This window comes from Moschus berezovskii, chromosome 9 (genome assembly GCF_049115385.1).
Source record: "Moschus berezovskii isolate FMDL1 chromosome 9, NW_MosBer_1.0, whole genome shotgun sequence".
Taxonomy (NCBI): domain Eukaryota; kingdom Metazoa; phylum Chordata; class Mammalia; order Artiodactyla; family Moschidae; genus Moschus; species Moschus berezovskii.
Genome location: NC_142468.1, coordinates 52,950,350 through 52,969,487, shown reverse-complemented (window position 1 = coordinate 52,969,487; position 19,138 = coordinate 52,950,350). Strand labels below are relative to the sequence as shown.

Here is a 19,138-nt window from a genome sequence, read left to right as displayed (position 1 = left end):
ACCAGGCTCCTCTGTCCATGGAATTCTGCAGGCAAGAATACTGGAGTGGGTTGTTATTCCCTTTTCCAGAGGATCTTCCCGACCCAGGGACTGAACTCAGTTCTCCTGCATTGCAGGCGACTTCTTTACTGTCAGAGCCACCAGGGAACGTGGCAGATATTTATATGAAGGATTTACTGTTTATTCCTTTAGGTGTGATAATAATATTGTGGTTACTTTCATTTAAGAAAGCTTTATCTTTTAGAGATAGATACTGAAATGTTTAATGATAAAATAATATGATTATACTCTGCTGCAAAATAACCTAGCTGGTGTGTGGAAGTAGGGGAATGAGACTGCAGATGAATTTGACTGTCTGTGGATTGATCATTATTGAAACCTCCTGACACGTGGTGGTTCATTCTGCTACTGTACTTTTTGATATACTTGAAATTTTCCATAATAAAAAGGGTTTCCTAATACTTTAATAGACATCATATTTTTAGAAGTCTCTATCTTTTATAAGTGTCCTGAAATATATCTAGTTGAATTATAATTGAAAATATTTTTAAACTTTTTTTAACTTACAAGAAAAAAAAAAATTAGGACCAATAGCTCAGAGAGCTGTGATGATAACAGTCACTCACAGGGAAAGGAAAATTCCTTATCTAAATGAAAGACCAAACACTGACAACCTGCATTTCTGCCTTCATGGAGACATGGTGAGACTATCAGGAGGTGACACACTCCTGATGTCTGATGCCTTTGGGGCATCATATTTCCAAGCCTTTGTGGGGACTGCTGATAGAAGGCCAAGCATCATTTCTGAAGGCTCCTTCGAGAGCTGCTTCTGGTCCAAATACCTAACTGACCTCTGTGTGTGTGTGTGTGCTTAGTCTCTTAGTATCTGACTCTGCAACCCTTTGGACTGTAGCCTGCCAGGCTCCTCAGTCCATGGGATTCTGCAGGCAAGAATAGTGGAGTGGGTTGCCATGCCCTCCTTAAGGGCCTCTGCCCAACCCAGGGATCAAACCCGGGTCTCCTGTGTCTCCTGCATTGCAGGCGGATTCTTTACCCGCTGAGCCATTGAGAACTGACCTCATCTCGTTCTTATTTGAAAAACTCAATTTGCTGGAAGAGTGGTCAGAAGGTACAATGGCCCGTATTCTTTGCCTTCCTGTTGTAGCTGATGAGGTTTGAAACATAAAATCACCTATATGGAGCTCTCTCTGATGAAGCTTCTAGTATTCCTTTTCTTTCCCGTAGCTGACCCCCAGAGGCCTAAGATCAAAAGCCTCGGGGCTGCCTGCCTGGGTCAGTGGATTTCCAGTACTTGTACATCCTAGGAAAGTCAGCCTAGAAGGAGTGGGCTTTACACACAGGCCCCAGCCCTCCTGGGCATGACATTCTTGCCTAAAAATGGTTCGTTGCTTAATTGTCCTAACCCTCTGGCAATAAGAACAATCTGCTTCACTTGTGACCTGCTCTGCTGACCTGATGCTTTCCTGAAATCTTGACTTCCTATGGATTTTGAGCTCTGGGAACCTGGAGGTTTTCTTCATTTTTGGACTGACCACCAACCTTGTGTTCAACTCTGGATTTGCAGTGGGTAAGACACAGTCCCTGCCTGAGGGCATTCTGGAAGGAGGAGCCATGCCCTGTGTAAACATGGGGCACACAGCTTACAAGTGTGGAGAGACTGGTTTCCAGGATATTCCTGGGACACAAAAATGGGAGTGAGCCTTTCCCCTGTGGTCGGGTGACGCTCTTCCCAGGAGGCCTGATACTACGTATATCTGCACTTTCTCAGAGGAATTAAGAAGGCTCCCAAACTGGTGCTACTGGAGTCTCTGGGTGGTAGAGTTCTGGATAAGGTTTGTTTTCTTCTGCTTTAAATTTTTACTTTTGTAGTTCTCAGTTTATTGAAAGGAGCACTGGGGACTTCCCTGGTAGTCTAGGGTTAAAAATCTGCCTTGTAAGGCAAGCGAATCGGGTTTGATCCCTGGTCAGGAAACTAAGATCCCACATGCAAATAAGCCCATTTGCCACAACAAGAGAAGCCCCTGCATGCTACAACTAGAGAAGGCATGAGTGCTGCAGCAAAGACCCAGCACAGCCAAAATAAACAAATAAACATATATTTTAAAGGAGCATCTATTTCATAAGCAGGAAACATTTCTTTTTGAGACTTTAAATAAAAGCAGGGGCCATCCTAGCTGAAATTGCTTTTCAGCTTAAGAAAAAAAAGAAAAAAACTCCTTTAAAACTTTACCCAGGGTTTTTTAACTAACATTTTTATGAAGATTTGGTTAAGGGAGTGAACCAAGCATTTCTAGTGTGGTCAGCAGTACAGCAATAAGCCACAAAAACAGGATAAAGAAGCAATCAAGAGCCAAACCAGGGACTAGTTAAGCTTCTTTCAACATAGGCTCCTACGTCAAACATCTGTAAGGAATTGCAGCTTGAGCATATGAAGAAGACGGAGGTGAAGTCCAAAAATAAGTCTGATATTTTAGGGAAAAAAAACAAGGTGTAAAAGCTTTGTTTTCAGACCTAGGAACCTGGGCTGAGGCAAGGGGAATGAGCTGAAGCTCTGGCCTGGGTCAAGAGAATTTCCTGATTTTTTGACATTGGTCACCAAAGGAAGGAGCTCTTGAATTTGATGGTTGAAGTCCTAATATCCAAACAGTCTCTTCTCATTTCCAGATTCATGCTGATAATTGACCTTGATGTTTTGGCCTGCTGGCTTTATTTCTTCATGATCATGAAACTCCTAATAGTCTGCACACATTAAACCACTCAAGGTTTCTTGTGTTGGACTCCTTTAATAATCCAGTCGAATAATTGCTGTCCCGCCTGAAGGCCAGCCAGGCAAATGGACATGCCCAGACATGAATCCAGCAGCGAAATGGGAGTCTCACTCCACCCATACACCAAAAAGTGGTGCCTCTTGTTCACCTCTTCCCCTCTGTACACTCTCCTTCCTGACACTGAGGTCTTCTTAGCCCTGTGCTAGGGTGCTGGGACTTCATTTCATTAATTCCAAATGACTTGGGAGAGTTGTTTTGAGCAGCTTTTCACCCAAGTGCCTTTTGGAGTTTGGAGTTGCTGTCATTGAAGTAATTAAAACAATTCCAGACTTTTCATCTACCCAGAAACAGGAAGATGATAGGACTGTTGTGGCCACACCTTCTGAGGTATACTGTTCTCAGAAAAGATTCCAACCCCTAAGCTGGGTAAATTTGTTAACAAGGAGGTAGAGTGGAGACGTAAGCTGTCCTATAATACCCATTCTCTCCTTTACATGATGATAGCTGACAGCCCAACCAAAGACTACATTTCCCAGGCTCCCATCAGCTAGGTGTGACCATGTGAATATGCTGGCCAATGAGGTGCAAGCAGAAAAGACTTGTATGACTTTCTGATCATACCTGTAAGGAGGAGGAGTAGACGCCTGGCTCCCAGGCACTGTGGAACTGTCATGTTGGCCCTGAATTGCTTTTTCTTACATTTGGAAACACGGTTGAGATAATAGTAATGACCACATGCTCCACCCAGATGGCCATTATGTGTCCCAACACGCCTGTAAAGTGTTCCGACTTCACATCCAGGAAGAGCTGTTTGGTCTCCTGGTCTTCAGTAAACAGGATGTGAAGGGCCAGGCTCCTCTTCCCTGGTGATGGTATCTTGCTGCTAGTCTGCTCCATTCCTCCCCTGTAGTTTATGCTGTCATACTGTGCCTTTGCAATCCAACTGTATTATGGTCCTACCTTATACATTGTTTCTCCTGTGGATTAAAAGCTCCTGTAGAAAGACTGAGGGGCTGAGGTTTTAGAGTGAGGAGCTGTAGCTGGCTTGATAAGGTACAAGTCATTAGCTCTCTGCCTTGGAACAGAGAGAGAAGGTTCCTAACAAGCCCGGGATCATCCACAAAGGCTCTGTCTACTCAAGGAAGTCTTCTGGTCCCATGGACTGCCTGTCCCCACCTTGTCATATTCCTGTGACTGAACAGAGAGACCATAGGAGTTGCTATTTTGTGAGCTTAGTCAGCCAGTTGTGTCTGACTCTTTGCGACCCCATGGACTGTTGCCGGCCAGGCTCCTCTGTCCATGGGAATTCTTCAGGCAAGAATACTGAAGTAGGTTGCCACGCCCTCCTCCAGGGGATCTTCCCAACCCAGGGATCAAATCCAGGTCTCCCACATTGCAGGCAGATTCTTTACCTTCGGAACCACCAGGGAAGCCCAGTTGCTGTTTAGTTGGATCAGACTCCATGAAAGAAGGCTCCCCACTCTCAGAGATTCTTCATACCCCAGTCCTCTGTACTTGCCTCACTGTCTGATCATGTCACAGCACAATAATCCTACTGATGCCCCAGTCCTGGGGCCCCCTGTGCAGGACACAGGAACAGCTCCTGTGTTACTGGTAGAACCATGTCATTGGTATTTCCTGCACTTGGAGAGATTAAAATTTAATCTCTGTGGTCAGTTTACTGAAGTGAGTTCACTTACTTTGTTTTTAGTACCTGGAAAAAACACTTACTGTCCCTAACGAGACATCATTCTTAGGAGGGTTGTCTTAGATGTATGATGGTGTTGCTAAGAGGTAATGGTCGGGTTGTATATAATGCAGCCTTTGGGGTGGTGGCCTCTTTCAGCTGAGCAACTGAGCAATACATCTAGCAACTAAGGAAGAAAAATTCTCAGGTGTGTATGTGTTCTGATTTCCACAAACTCTGGCTGGGCCTGGAGACGAACTATCTATCAATTCCCCGGAACTGGCTTTGCCCCTCAGCCTCTCTCTTCCATTCTTCCTGCAGCTCCTAACATCCACTGTGGGTATGAATTTCAACAGCCCTGCCCTGTCCAAACAAGGAACTCCCACAAAGGCATGTCCTTTCCCTGGCCCACAGTGAGGGTGGGGACTGTGCTTGCTGTGTGTACCCCTGTCTCTCATTTCTCTTCAGTTGGATGTGTTTATGCATCTGGCAGGCAGTATTAGCAGAGCACCAAATACCTGAAGGCTCCCGACTCATGCCTATGAAGCGTAGGACTTTGGCTTCTCTTTTGATAATGGAGCTACGGTTCTATGATTTTAAGAACATAGAAGTTGAATTTGAAAATGGATTTTTTAAAATACAGACTAAACTGTCCTTAATTTCCTGATTTTAAAAGTCACATGAGAGAATATTTTCCTTATGCTGTTGGTAGACTATAAACCTCTTTTAAAAGCAGATATTAGGGATTTTATTTTTGTACTTCATTGTTGTGTTTTGTTTTAAAGATTTTCAGTAGCAGAGGAAGATGGTGGAAATTTAGTGCTATCTTACAGGATTAAAAGAAGGGTGAAAAAAAATCATGGAATCAACAAAACTGCAACTTTCATTGAGTCTTTACAATCTCTTTGCAGTACTATGCAGGATGACCTTTTTATTCTTCATGAGCAAGAATATGACAGTTTGCTTGAGTCTGTCTTCAAAACTGAGTTCTTGAGCCTCTTAGCAAAGCGTTATGAGGAAAAAACCCAGAAGCAACTACCTCTGAAATTTAGCAACACGTAAGTTGGGATCTGGGGCCTTGATCTCACTGCTGGGGTCCACTGCGGAGTAGGGGTGGGGTCTCACTTGCTTGGGTGGCTCTAAGGAGCTCTGGGGCCTTGGCTTCTCTTGTGGACTCATAGGACCTGCAGAGGACAGTTAGGGTGGTTGCCATGGACTTTGGGAAGGTTACTTTTGCATTTCTGTGAGATGACTTCATTGAATGGTATATTTTATCCCTTGGGCAAAGGTCACCAATGTGAGGCCAAGAAAGGCAGATTTTTATATCTTACCAATGAAGGAATATTTTATTTCACAGAGCAGGTAGAAGTAGTGTAAGGCTGAAGCAGAAGAAAGTGAAATGGTGGGGCATTTGGAGATTGGGGGCTGTGGACGGCCAGTGTCTTGTGTCTGGGCTCACCTTCATTTACTTTAATAACATCGTCTCATGTACCAGACGTTGGCAGACTGTTGAACTTCTAGTCTCATGTTTGCCAAGTGATTTATTTGGCTTTTTGTTCTGCTTCAATTTCCCCATCTATAAAACGAGGATACCCTCCACTCTTCCTACTCACAACCAAGGGGCCAAAGTAAAGCCTTTGTTCCAGGAGTGGGGGAACTTAGCATAACTCATCCTGCTGTGGTTGAAGTGAAATAGACACTAGAAGTAGAATGAAGTCATTTATAGCTTTTTCAAACAACAATTTGGCCATGAGTACCAGGGGCAGTTATTTTTGTCTGAGAATTTGTGATAAGGGAGTAACTCAAAAAAAGTAAGAATATGTATAAGCCAAGCTGCTCAAAAGAATAGGCAGCTACTGGCAATTATGATTTTTTGTCTTACAAAATAAAAATACAAGGTTAAAAAAGCAGAATATGGAATTGCATTATGTAGGCATATGGGCAACATAGGAAATAAAAAAAACTGGCTGGGGAGTTTTGCATTTGTGAGTAAACTTGCCTTTTATTTGGATATTGGTTGCTAGTGTCTCTTCCTCCCTGGGGTGGGGGTGAAGGCAGAAGAATAGAACTTAATTAAATAGTAGCCACATTCTCAGCCTAGATGAGTCTGGGGAAGAATGGATACATGTATATGTATGGCTGTGTCCCTTTGTCATCCACCTGAAACTATCACAACATTGTCAATCAGCTATACCCCAATACAAAAAAAAAAAAAAAAACAGTTACAAAAACTGTTAAAAAAAAACAAACTTAAAAATACTAGCCACATTCTGTGCAAAGGAGACATGAGCTCTGTGTCTGGCATCTCTCAGTTCTCCTCACACACAGACGGGGCAGTCAGAGGACACGGTGGCGCAGCACAGCAGGCGAGGCCTGGAGGGTGGCCTTTGCTCCTGTCCCCACCTGTCTCCACTTGACAGTGCTCCAAAACTGGGGCACCTCCCTTACCAGCTATTGTCTCCCAGGGACTGGGCCCCCAGATGCTCTGCCTCTGGTTGGTGGCTCAGCCTGCGCTGTGCCTGTCCACTGGGCCCCGGACTGGTTCCATGATCCAGTCTTGTCTTGTTTTTACAAAACAACTCCAGGCTGGGGTCTGTGAACACCACTTTCTCCCTGCTTCTCTCCCTTCCTTTGTTAATTCCAATATATACGCTTGTCACAGGCTTGAAATCAAGTTGAAAAAGGAGAACTGGGGTCCCTGGAGTGCAGGGGGCTCCCGGCAAGTGCAGTTCCACCAAGGCTTTGGCGACCTGGCCATCCTCAAGCCCAGCAACAAAGTGCTGCAGGTCAGCATCGGACCCGGGCTGCCCAGAAACTCCCGTAAGTGTGCACGGGCCCCACGGGCGGGGCCGCTGCTGGGCTGCTGGGCTCCCTGCCTGGCCCCTGCTCACCCTCTCTCCAAGCTAGACTCTTTTCCCACCAAATGCTCATAACACTGCACAGATCTGTGGGCCAAAGAACTAGTATACTGACTGCTTCCTGTGGCTGGGGTTTTCTTCTGATTGAAATGTTTCAGACTAAACCAATGTCAAGGCAAATGGGCAGGTTAAACTTTTCCGAATCATTTAGTAGTTATGTATGGTATTCCTGGCATTACAGTATTAATTATGTTTAAAACAAATCTATTTGTTGGCTTTACATTTCCCAGCCCTTTCCAGTCCAGTCTTGTCAACAATACAAACTTCATCCTTTGTGTCAATGATAAAGAAATTGACCACACTTAACAACTCCTTACAAGGGTCACTGTTACAGTGCATCACGTTTAATATCTCCCTCCTTCACTTTAAATGGTTTCATTAGGAGACACACATGCACTAACTCACATGCTCTAGTTTGACTCCTTTCACTGGCCTATGATTCTTTTTTTTTTTTTAATATTTATTTATTTGGCTGCAGCAGGTCTTAGCTGCAGCATGTGGGATCTAGTTCCCTGACCAGGGATCCAACCTGGGCCCCCTGCATTGGGAGCACAGAGTCTTAGCCACTGGACCACCAGGGAAGTCCCTGGCCTCTAGATTCTTATTCTGTACTTTTTCTGTAAGTGATATTTATAAAATTATATTTAGGATGGACATTATAGAGTAATTATAGATGCCGTGTACTCATATAATATATATGCCTTTAGAGAATACAGTCCACATGTATGATCAGTGAAGAGTGTGCCAAGTATAAACTAGGCCTGTATGGCTTCTGTCTACTGGTGCATACTGGCATGTTCTATATAACTCGCTAACACAGTACAGAAGAGGAGCCACTCAGAAAATGGTGTATGTCTGAGTATCAGTTAGTACTTGCAGAAGACAGCACCTTTAGGTGGGGTTTTTGAAGAGACTTTTATATAAAAGGACTCTTTACAGAGATGTGGGCAGGATGAAGGGAACAGGGTTGGGGCTCGGGCAGAGAAAACCAAGATGCTATTACCCTAAGGATGTAGGTGGAGGAGACCCCAGAAATCTAAAAAGGAACATGTCTCAGAATCACTTTGCTGTACATCAGAAACTAACACAATAATGTAAATTAAATACTTAAATTTGAAAAAAGAAAAAGTACTCCAACTCCTGTCCCCTCTGGCACTCTGGTCCCCTGCCAGTGCTTCCCAAATGGCCAAACCCGACTAGAGTGCAGAGCCTAGCAGTCCACTGGCTCAGACCGCAGGGCACAGAGCCGGGCCAAGGAGAGCTATGGATAATCAGCAGCACTGCTCAGTGGGCCTCGAAGTGAGACATTGTGTGATACGGTGTTTCATCGTATCTCCATGAGACCGGGAGGGCGGGAAGGGGGACGCCCACACCTGGCCTCCTCCCCTCACCGCAGGACCTGATACCCGGCTCCTCTGCTTTGTGCTGTTTATACCTGCTCTTCTCTTTACTAGGAATCTCCTCTGCGCCCCTGTTCCAGCTGGCTTAATCATACTCTCCTTCATGTTCCACTCGAGGCCTTATCGACTGTTGTTCTTTCCAACACATAGTCTCTGCAGAGGTCTCGTCTGACCCCCAGTCGCCCTGCCTCCCCAAGCCTCATTCTGGCCCCACAGGGCTCCATTTAGCACTGCTGGTTTTCTGACGCTTGCACACCTGTGTCAAGGGTACCAGTCTGCTTCTCCCCTTCAGCATCTCTGTGTTTCCTTCAAAGACTATAGAACACAAACTCTGGTGAGGAAGGCTCTGGACGACAGCAGAGTGGGGGGAGCTGCGTTGTCCACTCCAGGGACCGTGGTGTGCAGCTAACACAGCCTCAGCTTCTGTGCTCTGCGGTCAGAACATGAGTGCAAACATTCATTTGACCCATCTGTCTCTTCACAAAGTCAACAACAGTAGAAACCCCTTTGTATGCTTGTTAATAATTCTTTGTAAAGCCATTGTCTCTGACATTTCAAACCTCTCCCTCTGTCAGCATGTCCTCCGGCCCCTCCCATCCACTCGCTGCCAGGACAACATGCCTCTCACATAGCCTGTCTACCCTGCAACCAGTCCCCTATATACCCCACGGAGACCTGCTTTCCAAACTTCTCAAAAGTTTCCCACTAGCAAAACTCCATCAGGAGCCATAAAAACCAGCCAGTAGCATTGATCTGAACCTTATCTTGCTGGCTTATTTCAGGTCCTACCCGAAGGAATACGATTCAAAGCAGAGATTATTCCAGCAGGACTCACAATGCCAACTACCCGATGAGAGCTGCCCCTCTGCCACCAGGTGAGCCTAGCATGCGCTGTAGGCGAGACCCAGATGTGTAAAATGCATTGAGGAAGAAATGCATTAGCCAACAGATGCCAACTTCTTAGCCAGCCGTGAGCCGTTTCAGTGTCAGATGTCCTCCTCCCAAAATGATGGCCCTACCTGCGACCCTAAAATTCATGGGACTTGTGTATGAACCAGTGAGACCACACTGTAGCTAACTTAGCGATTTGCATTTCATTACCTGGAAGTATTACTTCCTTAGGAAAGGCTTCCTACATCAGTAAGAAGAATAAGAGTTCCCTGCCCATGGCAACCAGAATGTCATAAGTTGTTTTTTTTTTTTTTACCACAGCACTAAGTTTCATTAGGGATTTTATTAAATTTCTAGGATTGAAGGAGTCAGTTAGGGAACACAAAGTTCATGAACCCTCCTCAGATCACATAGTGAACCACTGGCTCAGGTTCTTTGTTGGGATCGCCGCCTCGTCCCAGGTACAGACTATTGTAAGGATACTGCTTTGGCCCCACAGGCTGGTAGGCGGGGTAAGTCTCCCCTACCCAAAACGTGAACAGCATGAAGGTGACGGAGCCGAAGAGGTACTTACACATGAGGTTCCAATTAACAGGAGTTGGGGAAGTGTCCACACGGTTCCTGATATACATGTCCAGGTCCCAGTGCATCGGTTCACCCTAGTTCAACCGCAGGTCTGGGTGGTCCCAGTCATACCATGGATCCCTCTCCTGCAGTGAGCGGTCAGGCAGTTTCGGACAGTCACCATACCCCGTGCCATCATCTGGGGACGGCTTGTAGTCTTCCACCTGCATATTATACTTCTTGGCGGCGGCAGCCCGTTCTTCTGGGGTCTTGGGATAGGGTCCCGGGAGCATGTCCTTGGTAATGTGGGAGGCTGTCCGTGCACCCAGCGGCACCACGTTTCGGGCTGCCTTTTGCAGCCATCGGACTCCCAGGACCCCCGCCCTGGCTGCCGCCATCTTCACCTTCTTCCAGAATGTCATAAGTTTTTAAGATGTAGGATGCTGCCTTAATGGAAACAGGAGTTTGCAGGTATAACCCCACCATCACTACCCAGCTCCAGCCAAACGCTGACAATGCTTTGCATCTAGTTAACAGCTGAAAGAAGAAATAGAAAGTCTTGATTCTTAGTCAGATAGGATCTAGGAGATTGGCTCCAAAAAATAAAGTAATATCTGAGAGGATTGCAAAATTGATACCAAAAAATTTTTAGATCTTATGTTACATTTTTCTCATTGTTTAACTGATAAACATATAGCATGCAAGTCAAAATCCAAACCCAAATAAATGTAAGAGGTTTTGCCCTTTAAAATCTGTTTAGTATTGGAAGAGTACTCTCCAAATTCACAAGTGTTTTTCCAGTCACTCACAATTCAATTAATTAGAAACTGCCTTCAGAATGTTTGATGTTAATAAGTTCAGGGTTGTGGGTCTTAAAAGGGTCATCTTTGGATCACGCTTGACTCAGATCATGCCAGACAAGGCAATCTATTTGTAGCAGTATCCAAAATAAGCAGTAAGAAGCATTTATTTTGTCTCCTGCCCTGGAATTGCATAGTTGCATGCTAAAGTATGGACAACGGTGCCTATCAGTGAGAAGCCAATTCTCATTTCTCTTGGAGTCCCCATCCTGCCTGGCCCAGCTGTCTTTCCTCCTGTCTGCCTTTATTCTTGAAGAAAATCCAAGCACAAAAGAACCTAAGAGAACCAGTGTAGTATTGTGTTACTACTTATGCGCCAGCCACCCGTGCAAAATATTGGCCAGACCACCTGGAAAGTTCATTTGCCTCAACTACACTGGCCAAAGTCACCTCAGACTAACTACCTGACCTTGAGCACAGCTCTGTACATGGCAACCTCTGTACATGACAGTTTCTTCAATAAAATGAGGCAATTAGACCCAAGTCCCTTATGCCAGTACTTATACTTTCTGTGGTGAAGGATCAAAGGCTAGGAGGTTTTTTTAGCTTTGGTTTAGTTTTTTGTGTTGTTTTTTTTCTTTAATTTTTAACCCATCACAAACTATACTTTCGTAAGGTATAATAGAAATTACTAGGATTTTAAAAGCAATCAAAATACAAGCCAAAATTTCTTATTAGATTCAGCAGACAAACTGGTATGAACATTTCTAAATGCTGGCTGTTAATTTCTGAACTTATAAGGGTGGCTAGTTCATGGGTGGCACAGAGCAGCCCATCTGTGGGACCCCTTTTGAGTGTCATGGCCCTAGAATAGGTCCCACTCTGGATGTCCCTTGGCTGTCCTTGGTGACTTGGGCAGCAAGTGGGGTCTCACCAAGCTCCTTGTTTCTTTAATGAAGAAAAGGAGATCAATCCTGAATATACATTGGAAGGACTGATGCTGAAGCTAAAACTCCAATACTTTGGCCACCTGATGCGAAGAGCTGACTCATTGGAAAAGACCCTGATGCTGGGAAAGATTGGGGGGCCGGAGGAGAAGGGGACGACAGAGGATGAGATGGTTGGATGGCATCACCGACTCAATGGACATGGGTTTGGGTGGACTCCGGGAGTTGGTGATGGACAGGGAAGCCTGGCATGCTGTGATTCATGGGGTCACAAAGAGGCGGACAGGACTGAGCGACTGAACTGAACTGAACTGACATTCTGAAAGATCACATGTCTTGCTCAAGGTCAAGTAGCTATCAGAGGCAGGCAAACCTGAACCTCACGTCCCCTTTATAAACTAAGTGTCATCCCATTGGTACCAAAGAGTTGTTCTCTTAATTGGGATGGAAGAGGTTTTGTGGTGGGCGTGCCTTGGGGAGCCTTGTTCCCCTTCATTCTTGCTCAAACCTGTGAGTGAGAGAAGAGATAAGGGCTTCTGCATACATAACAGAACAACAGTTCCCCTTTCAGGCAAGGTGTGTGGTTTGGAGTCCAGCACCGAAATCCATTACCTAACGGATAATGTGATCTTGAGTAGGAACAGTAGTTTGACTAGGAGAGCTTGCTCTGTTCAGATTAATCCAACCAGTGGCCACATCTCCCCTGCCCGCGTGGACTGCTCTCTCCACCTCCCATGGCTGGCTCTCACAGAGAACACCCAGGACTGACTCCTTCAAAATGGATGTCCAGCTGTTTACAGCTGCCTGCAAGCCCTTCTGAATCATAACCTCATCATTTTTCTTAGACCCAAAAATGTGCCTTCCAACTATCCAGAAGCTTACCTTTCTTTGACTATTGGCTTTGAAACCCTGAACATCTGGTAGTTCTAATGTCAAGTTCAACAAGCACACATGAGTGTCTGCGATGTTCCACACATTTGCCAGGCAGTTTACGATGTCTTGGGTCTATTCTTCACAATGTATGATATTAGCAGTTATGCCCTCAGATGAGGAAACTGAGGCCTGGCAAAGCTCTTGGCTAATAGAGGGGGAAAGTTTGAAGAGCCTTTTAGCAAAGGATCAGAAATTTTCAGCTTTGTTTTCTTCTGTTTTCCTCTTTTTAGGATCGCATCAGAATGGAGTCATTAAAAACCAGTTTGTGCCATATCCCTATGCTGCTGGAAACCAGAAGTCAAATCAGAAGAGCCTGTACACGTCCATGGCACGCCCGCCTTTGCCACAGCAGCAGTCCATCGGTTCGGACCGAGTGTCACAGGCGCTGGAGAGCTTGGATTTCCTCAAGGTCCCAGATCAGGGTGCTGCTGGGTAAGAGTGCCACCTCCTGTGAGTGACCCTTGTGACCTCCATCTCCATCAGTCACACCAGAGTTCAAGAACTTGGGGCATCATCTGTGTGTGATTCTCAAGATGAGTTTTGCACCCACGTGTGGTCACCCAGCCTCATCCAGCCCCAGGGCTGTGAGGCTCTAGGTTGGCATCTCAAAAAGTACAGCCAAGTAGATGTCAAAGGCCTTATCCTGGAAACACTAGAAAAGGGGTTCCCTTCCACCCTGAGATTGAATCACCCTGTAACTTATTTTGCTCTCTGGGATGGTTGAGGAATGATGGGGTTGTTGATTTATGTCTCTGCCAAAGGTCCATAAACAGTGACTCAAAGAGCCGTTAGAAACATAAGGAATACCATCCCAGCATTCTATGAGGTGTAGATGTTTGTTTATGAATATAGACTGTCAAGGCTTTAAAAATAAGAGCCTGTCTGCCTTTCTAGAACAGAAGAGAGGAGGAAAGAAACCAGCTTTTTAGTTGAAAGAAGTAAAAGATTCATGGAACTCTGTGCAGATAGAGTTATCAGTGGGGGAAAAGGAGTTGGCAATGTCCTGTGGAGTCACCTGGCGTGTAACTAGGGCTGGCTTCAAGACAAGGGAGTGAACTCTGCCAGGAAGTAGATTTTGGCACCAATAAACAAAATAGCACTCCAGTAGCCTAAAGATGAACTGCCCTAGGATGTAAGGAGCACCCTGTCCCTGGAAGTATTTAGTCCCAGGGCAGATGGAAACCACAGACAGGAGTATTTAGAGTGACTGTGTCATATACCAGAGAAGGGTGAGCATCCTGTCTCAGCCCCTGTTAACTAACATTGGGCCTGCTCCTTACCTCCTCCGGGCTGCATTTTGCTTATCTGTACACTGGTGTGATACCACCAAATTTGCAGGGTTGCTGGGAGGACTAGAGAGAATTTAAATAAAACAACTCCAATACTTTGGCCACCTCACGCGACGAGTTGACTCACTGGAAAAGACTCTGATGCTGGGAAGGATTGGAGGTGGGAGGAGACGGGGACGACAGAGATTGAGATGGCTGGATGGCATCACCGACTCGATGGACATGAGTTTGAGTGAACTCTGGGAGTTGGTGATGGACAGGGAGGCCTGGAGTGCTGTGATTCATGGGGTCGCGGAGAGTTGGACACGACTGAGCGACTGAACTGAACCATGGTTCCAGGCACGTAGATGGCTGCTCGGTCAGCTGTAGCTTGATGATGAAGACGGTGGTGATGGTGATGAAGCACTTTCTGTCTCATGGTGGCCGAACTAGTGACTTTTTAATTTTTTTTAATTGGAGGATAATTGCTTTACAGTGTTGTGTTGGTTTCTGCCGCACAACAACGTGAATCAGCCCTATGTAGATACGTACCTCCTCCCTCTGGAGCCTCTATCCCCTCACCCCCACCCCACCCCTTTGAGGTCACCACACCACCAGGCTCTGCTCCCTGTTCTATTCGGCAGCTTCTCACTAGCTAGCTGTTTCCCACGTGGTAGTGTATATATGTCAGTCCTGCTCTCCCGATTCATCCCACTCTCTCCTGCCTCTACTGTGTCCACAAGTTTTCTGTTTTCTACATCTGCATCTCTCTTCCTGCTCTGCAAATAGGTTCATCAGTACCATTTTTCTAGATCCCATATATACGCATTAATAAACAATGTTTGTTTTTCTCTTTCTGACTTCACTCTGTGTAACAAGCTCTAGGTTCATCCACCTCACTGCAACTCAGATGTGTTCTTTTTATGGCTGAGCAGCATTCCGTTGTATCTATGTGCCACAGCTTCTTTATCTGTTGATCTGTTGATGTGAACTAGTGGCTTTTAAGGAACCTCTGACTCTTGGCCAGAGTCTCTGACACGATCCTCAGTGGTGGATAGTTCTCTCCACTGAACCCCGTAACGGGACTGCTCAGCCCACTCTTCCCCTCCCTTGTGCCCACCTCCATTGTCTAGTCTTTCCGTGTCTGTAGAATAATAAAGAACTTTTGAGTGTGATCAGGAGACTCGTGTACAGACTAGAGCAGTGCTGGGTGAGAAGCAACAGCTCCTTCCTTTGGGCAGGGAGCCACCCATTCACCTGAGGCCTTATCAAAGGCAGCAGACTCAGGAGCTTTCCCAGACCTCACCAGGTTCTCTCCCCGTGTTCCTTTTCCCTTGGCAAGTCTTCCCTCATTTGGCCTTCAGAGAGGAAAGCACTTTGGTTTAAAATATTTATTTATTCAGATGTGCTGGCTCTTAATTATGGCATGCAGGGTCTTCGTTGTGTCATGTGGGACCGGGTTCCCTGAGCAGGGGGTCAAACCCGCACCCCCTGCATTGGTAGCTTGGGGTCTTAGCCGCTGGACCACCAGGGAAGTCCGAGCACCTTGGTTTTATACAAATGGCCATCAGAGGGTGGCCGCCACCTTCTATTACATCTCTCTCCCTGCTCCCACCACTCCTGCATATGTAGTTCTATCCCACCAGCTCTCATGATCATAGTTTGCCTGATTGGCTTGGTCTAAAGAGGTGGTTCTCACACTTTAATGTGCTCCAGAATCACCTGGAGAACTTACTGGCCCACTTCTAGCATTTCTGATTTAGTAGGACTGGGATGGGGCCCAAGAATTCACATTTCTAACAAGTTTTGAGTTGATGGTGATGCTGCTGATCCAGAGACCACATTTTGAAAAACACTTTTATCAAATCATTTTGATAAAAACAGGGAAGTTTCTGTGTAAAGGTGAATTGAGGGGTGCTATTGCAGCAACAGGATTCTTACTCCATAATCCAGATCTCCACTACTCAGATGGATGGAGCTAAAATAATCAAACAAGCCTTCCTGGGCCCAGTTTGAGTTCCCAAAGTAGGCAGGGGATTAAAACCAGTCAGCAAAATGCACCAAATCTCTTAGCTCTGTCTGCTAGCTTCCTACTTGCTTTGGTTTTGGCAAGCAAAACCATCTTTCCAGGCTGCTTTGCAAGTTACAGACTTGCACACCAGCCAGCTGGGAGCATCTGTCAGCCAAAATGCAAGCAATTTAGGAACATTGTGTCTTAACCGAGGCTGCTCCCTTCCAGCCCACAGCTGTGCTGTTCCCTATTTAAGTCTTATCACACCTTTGCCACCTTTAAGCTTAAAGATCAGACATACGTGATGCTATTTTGGCAGTGGCTGTGAAACTGGAAGGAGGGAACCTTCACTCCTGTCTACTAGACAGTAAGATTTTCCTCTGTATAAAACTCACATGAGGCACACTGAGTCCCATAGCTATAACATCTCAGGCAGCCTCCTCTTTGTACACTTAAATCTGCAGTGATGCAGATTCTTCCTTAAGAAGTCATACCCTGATCAAACAGCTGAGCTTTTGCTTAGTATTTATTTTCTAAAACACATCAAGTCAAAGCTAAAATAACTTCTAATGTGGCCAAAGACCTTAGACAAGCATTTCAGGGCCCTTTTGATTACCTACATTTAACAGTTCTTCGTTGCCAAGAAAACATGAGTTGCGTTTCCCATGGGAGGTTGTTGAGCAAACAGGGATTCCTAGCTGGTTCCTTTCCACAAAGACAGAAGTTCCTGTTTACATCACTGCCTCAAATGATGCCCTTGGATTTACCAACCTATAAAAGGGAGGTTACCTCTAGGTCTCCTTGGACTTTCAACTCTTAGGTTCCTCTTTCCTTTCCCTCCCCCATCCCCAGTGCACTTTAAAATTTTATTTATTTGGTTGCACTGGGTCTTGCTTATGGCAAGAGGGATCTTCAGATCTTCATTGCAGCTTGTAGGATCTAGTTTCCTGACAGGGATCAAACCTGGGCCCCCTGCATTAACAGAATGGAGTCACTGGACCACCAGGGAAGCCCCCAGTGCACTTTTCTTTACAGACACATTTAATAGAAGTAGTCATTTCTTTTGGATCATGTAATGTGGATAAAATCACATGGTGTAATTAGCACCTCAAGTTAATTCAGGAAAGTTTTTGTCAGTCTGTTTGGGTTCAGTCAGTTGGGTTCTGGGTTTTTTGGTGTTTGCTTTTGGAGAGAGCATGAAACCATCACTAAATTACTGCCCCGAGTGGATTCTTTACCCTTGCCATGCCATGTTAGTTGTTGTCATCATCATAATCATTATCCAAGAAAACTAAGATATAGAAGGAATTATAATCGCATAGTCCCTTAGCATACCTTTTCAACAGTCTGTTTAGGGTTCAAAATCTGTCCTGATTCTCAGGAAAAGAGGACAGGTAACACAAGAATCATATGAACATTTCATTCACCAGGCTCTGCTCTGGCTCCATAGGAACACTTGATTTACCAATCAAATGTGCCTTATATTTTCCCTCCTGTAACTGAGATGTACATAATCCACCTCCAGTTCATTACTGGAAGCATTAAAACCCAGACTAGAATTTTTTTTTTTTTTTTTTTTCTGTTGGCCTTTTTAATCCTGTGGTTCATTTCAGGGGAGGACCACTTCAGGAAACTTCAAGATACTCCAGAGATGAATCCAACTGGAAGTTGGAGAAACAGAAAAATATTGAAAGTGCTCAGTGGTTGGGCTTCTGGCCATGCCACAAAAGAGAGATCGATCGAAAAATGTAAATGCTGTCTGGGTATCTCCTGACAAGATTCTCCTAATGGAGTCATATTTTTCAAAGGGCTTAAAATTTCCAACAAGTGTCCAATAGCAATATTTCTTAACCCATAATCTACAGGAGCAGCAGCCATAGCCTGGCCCAGGCAGACACAAAGCCTAGGAATTTCTGGCATCCATTCCCACATTTCCAGTAATGTTTATAGATTCAACCTTTTGGAACAGACCATATTTTAAAGAGCCAATGAAATAAAATGCCATTATTTTCCTTCTTGGAATTTTAAGACATAAATTTCACATCTGCAGCACAAAGACGTGATACTTGAAAGCTTAATCCCAGCTTTCACTGGCATAGTGACATAGGCACACCCGGGTGCCCCAGAGGTATGGGGGCTGCAGGGAAATTCACAGAATGTGGCCTGGCCATTTGCAGGGAAGCCAGGTTCACAGTAGCCAGGACTGGGTGTGAGTCCTGGTTCACTTGTTGAATACTGACTGAACCATGTGCCTTCTGTGTGCCCCTGCTGGGCACACGGACTGTCTCACTAATTACCAGCTGACAAGCTCACGTGTATCACTTAATCTTCCCACACCTTGGTGTCCTCCTCTGTATCATAGAGCCAGTTATCATAGAAATTTCAAGCCCATTCACGGTTTTGTGAAGATTAAATAAGGGCTTTGTAAACTATAAAGCACAATGCCACTTGAAAGCTTATTTGCATTTTTTTTTTTTTTGGCTCCACTGGGTCTTCGTTGCTGCGCGCAGGCTTCCCCTGGTTGCGGTAAGCGGGGGGTGCTCTGCAGCTGAGGTGCTCTGGCTTCTCGCTGCGGTGGCCTCTTTTGTTGCAGAGCACAGGCTCTAGGGTGCATGAACTCAGGAGTTGTGGCGGCACACAGGCTTAGAAGCCCCAAGACATGTGGCATCTTCCTGGACCAGGGATTGAACCTGCATCCCCTGCATTGGCAGGTGGATTCTTAACCACTGGACCACCAGGAAAGTCCTATTTGTATTTATGACTGTTATTCATGTGATTTGGTCTTACAGAGAAATATTAATATTCTACCAAGATTGAAAAGTGGGTGTCCCCTGGCCCAGTGGCTTTATCCACAAGAACTCAAACCTCTGGCCTAAAGCTCTAGACTGCGGAGGGGCTAAGCTTCAGGAATTGCTGGCTTTAATGACGGG

At 45.4% G+C, this 19,138-nt stretch overlaps 1 protein-coding gene and 1 pseudogene across 1 annotated transcript in view; one reads left to right on the top strand and one right to left on the bottom strand.

Moving 5' to 3' along the window:
* The window catches only part of MYO1E (myosin IE), a 217,380-nt gene that overhangs the window by 184,813 nt on the left and 13,429 nt on the right, over window positions 1–19,138 (top strand). Inside the window, exons 23-26 of the mRNA XM_088839655.1 lie at window positions 5,388–5,534; window positions 7,139–7,296; window positions 9,577–9,669; window positions 13,160–13,361. Coding sequence (XP_088695781.1) covers window positions 5,388–5,534; window positions 7,139–7,296; window positions 9,577–9,669; window positions 13,160–13,361 — 600 coding nt within the window. The remainder of the gene's footprint in view (window positions 1–5,387; window positions 5,535–7,138; window positions 7,297–9,576; window positions 9,670–13,159; window positions 13,362–19,138) is intronic.
* LOC129563161 (NADH dehydrogenase [ubiquinone] 1 beta subcomplex subunit 8, mitochondrial pseudogene) lies at window positions 10,045–10,755 on the bottom strand (annotated as a pseudogene).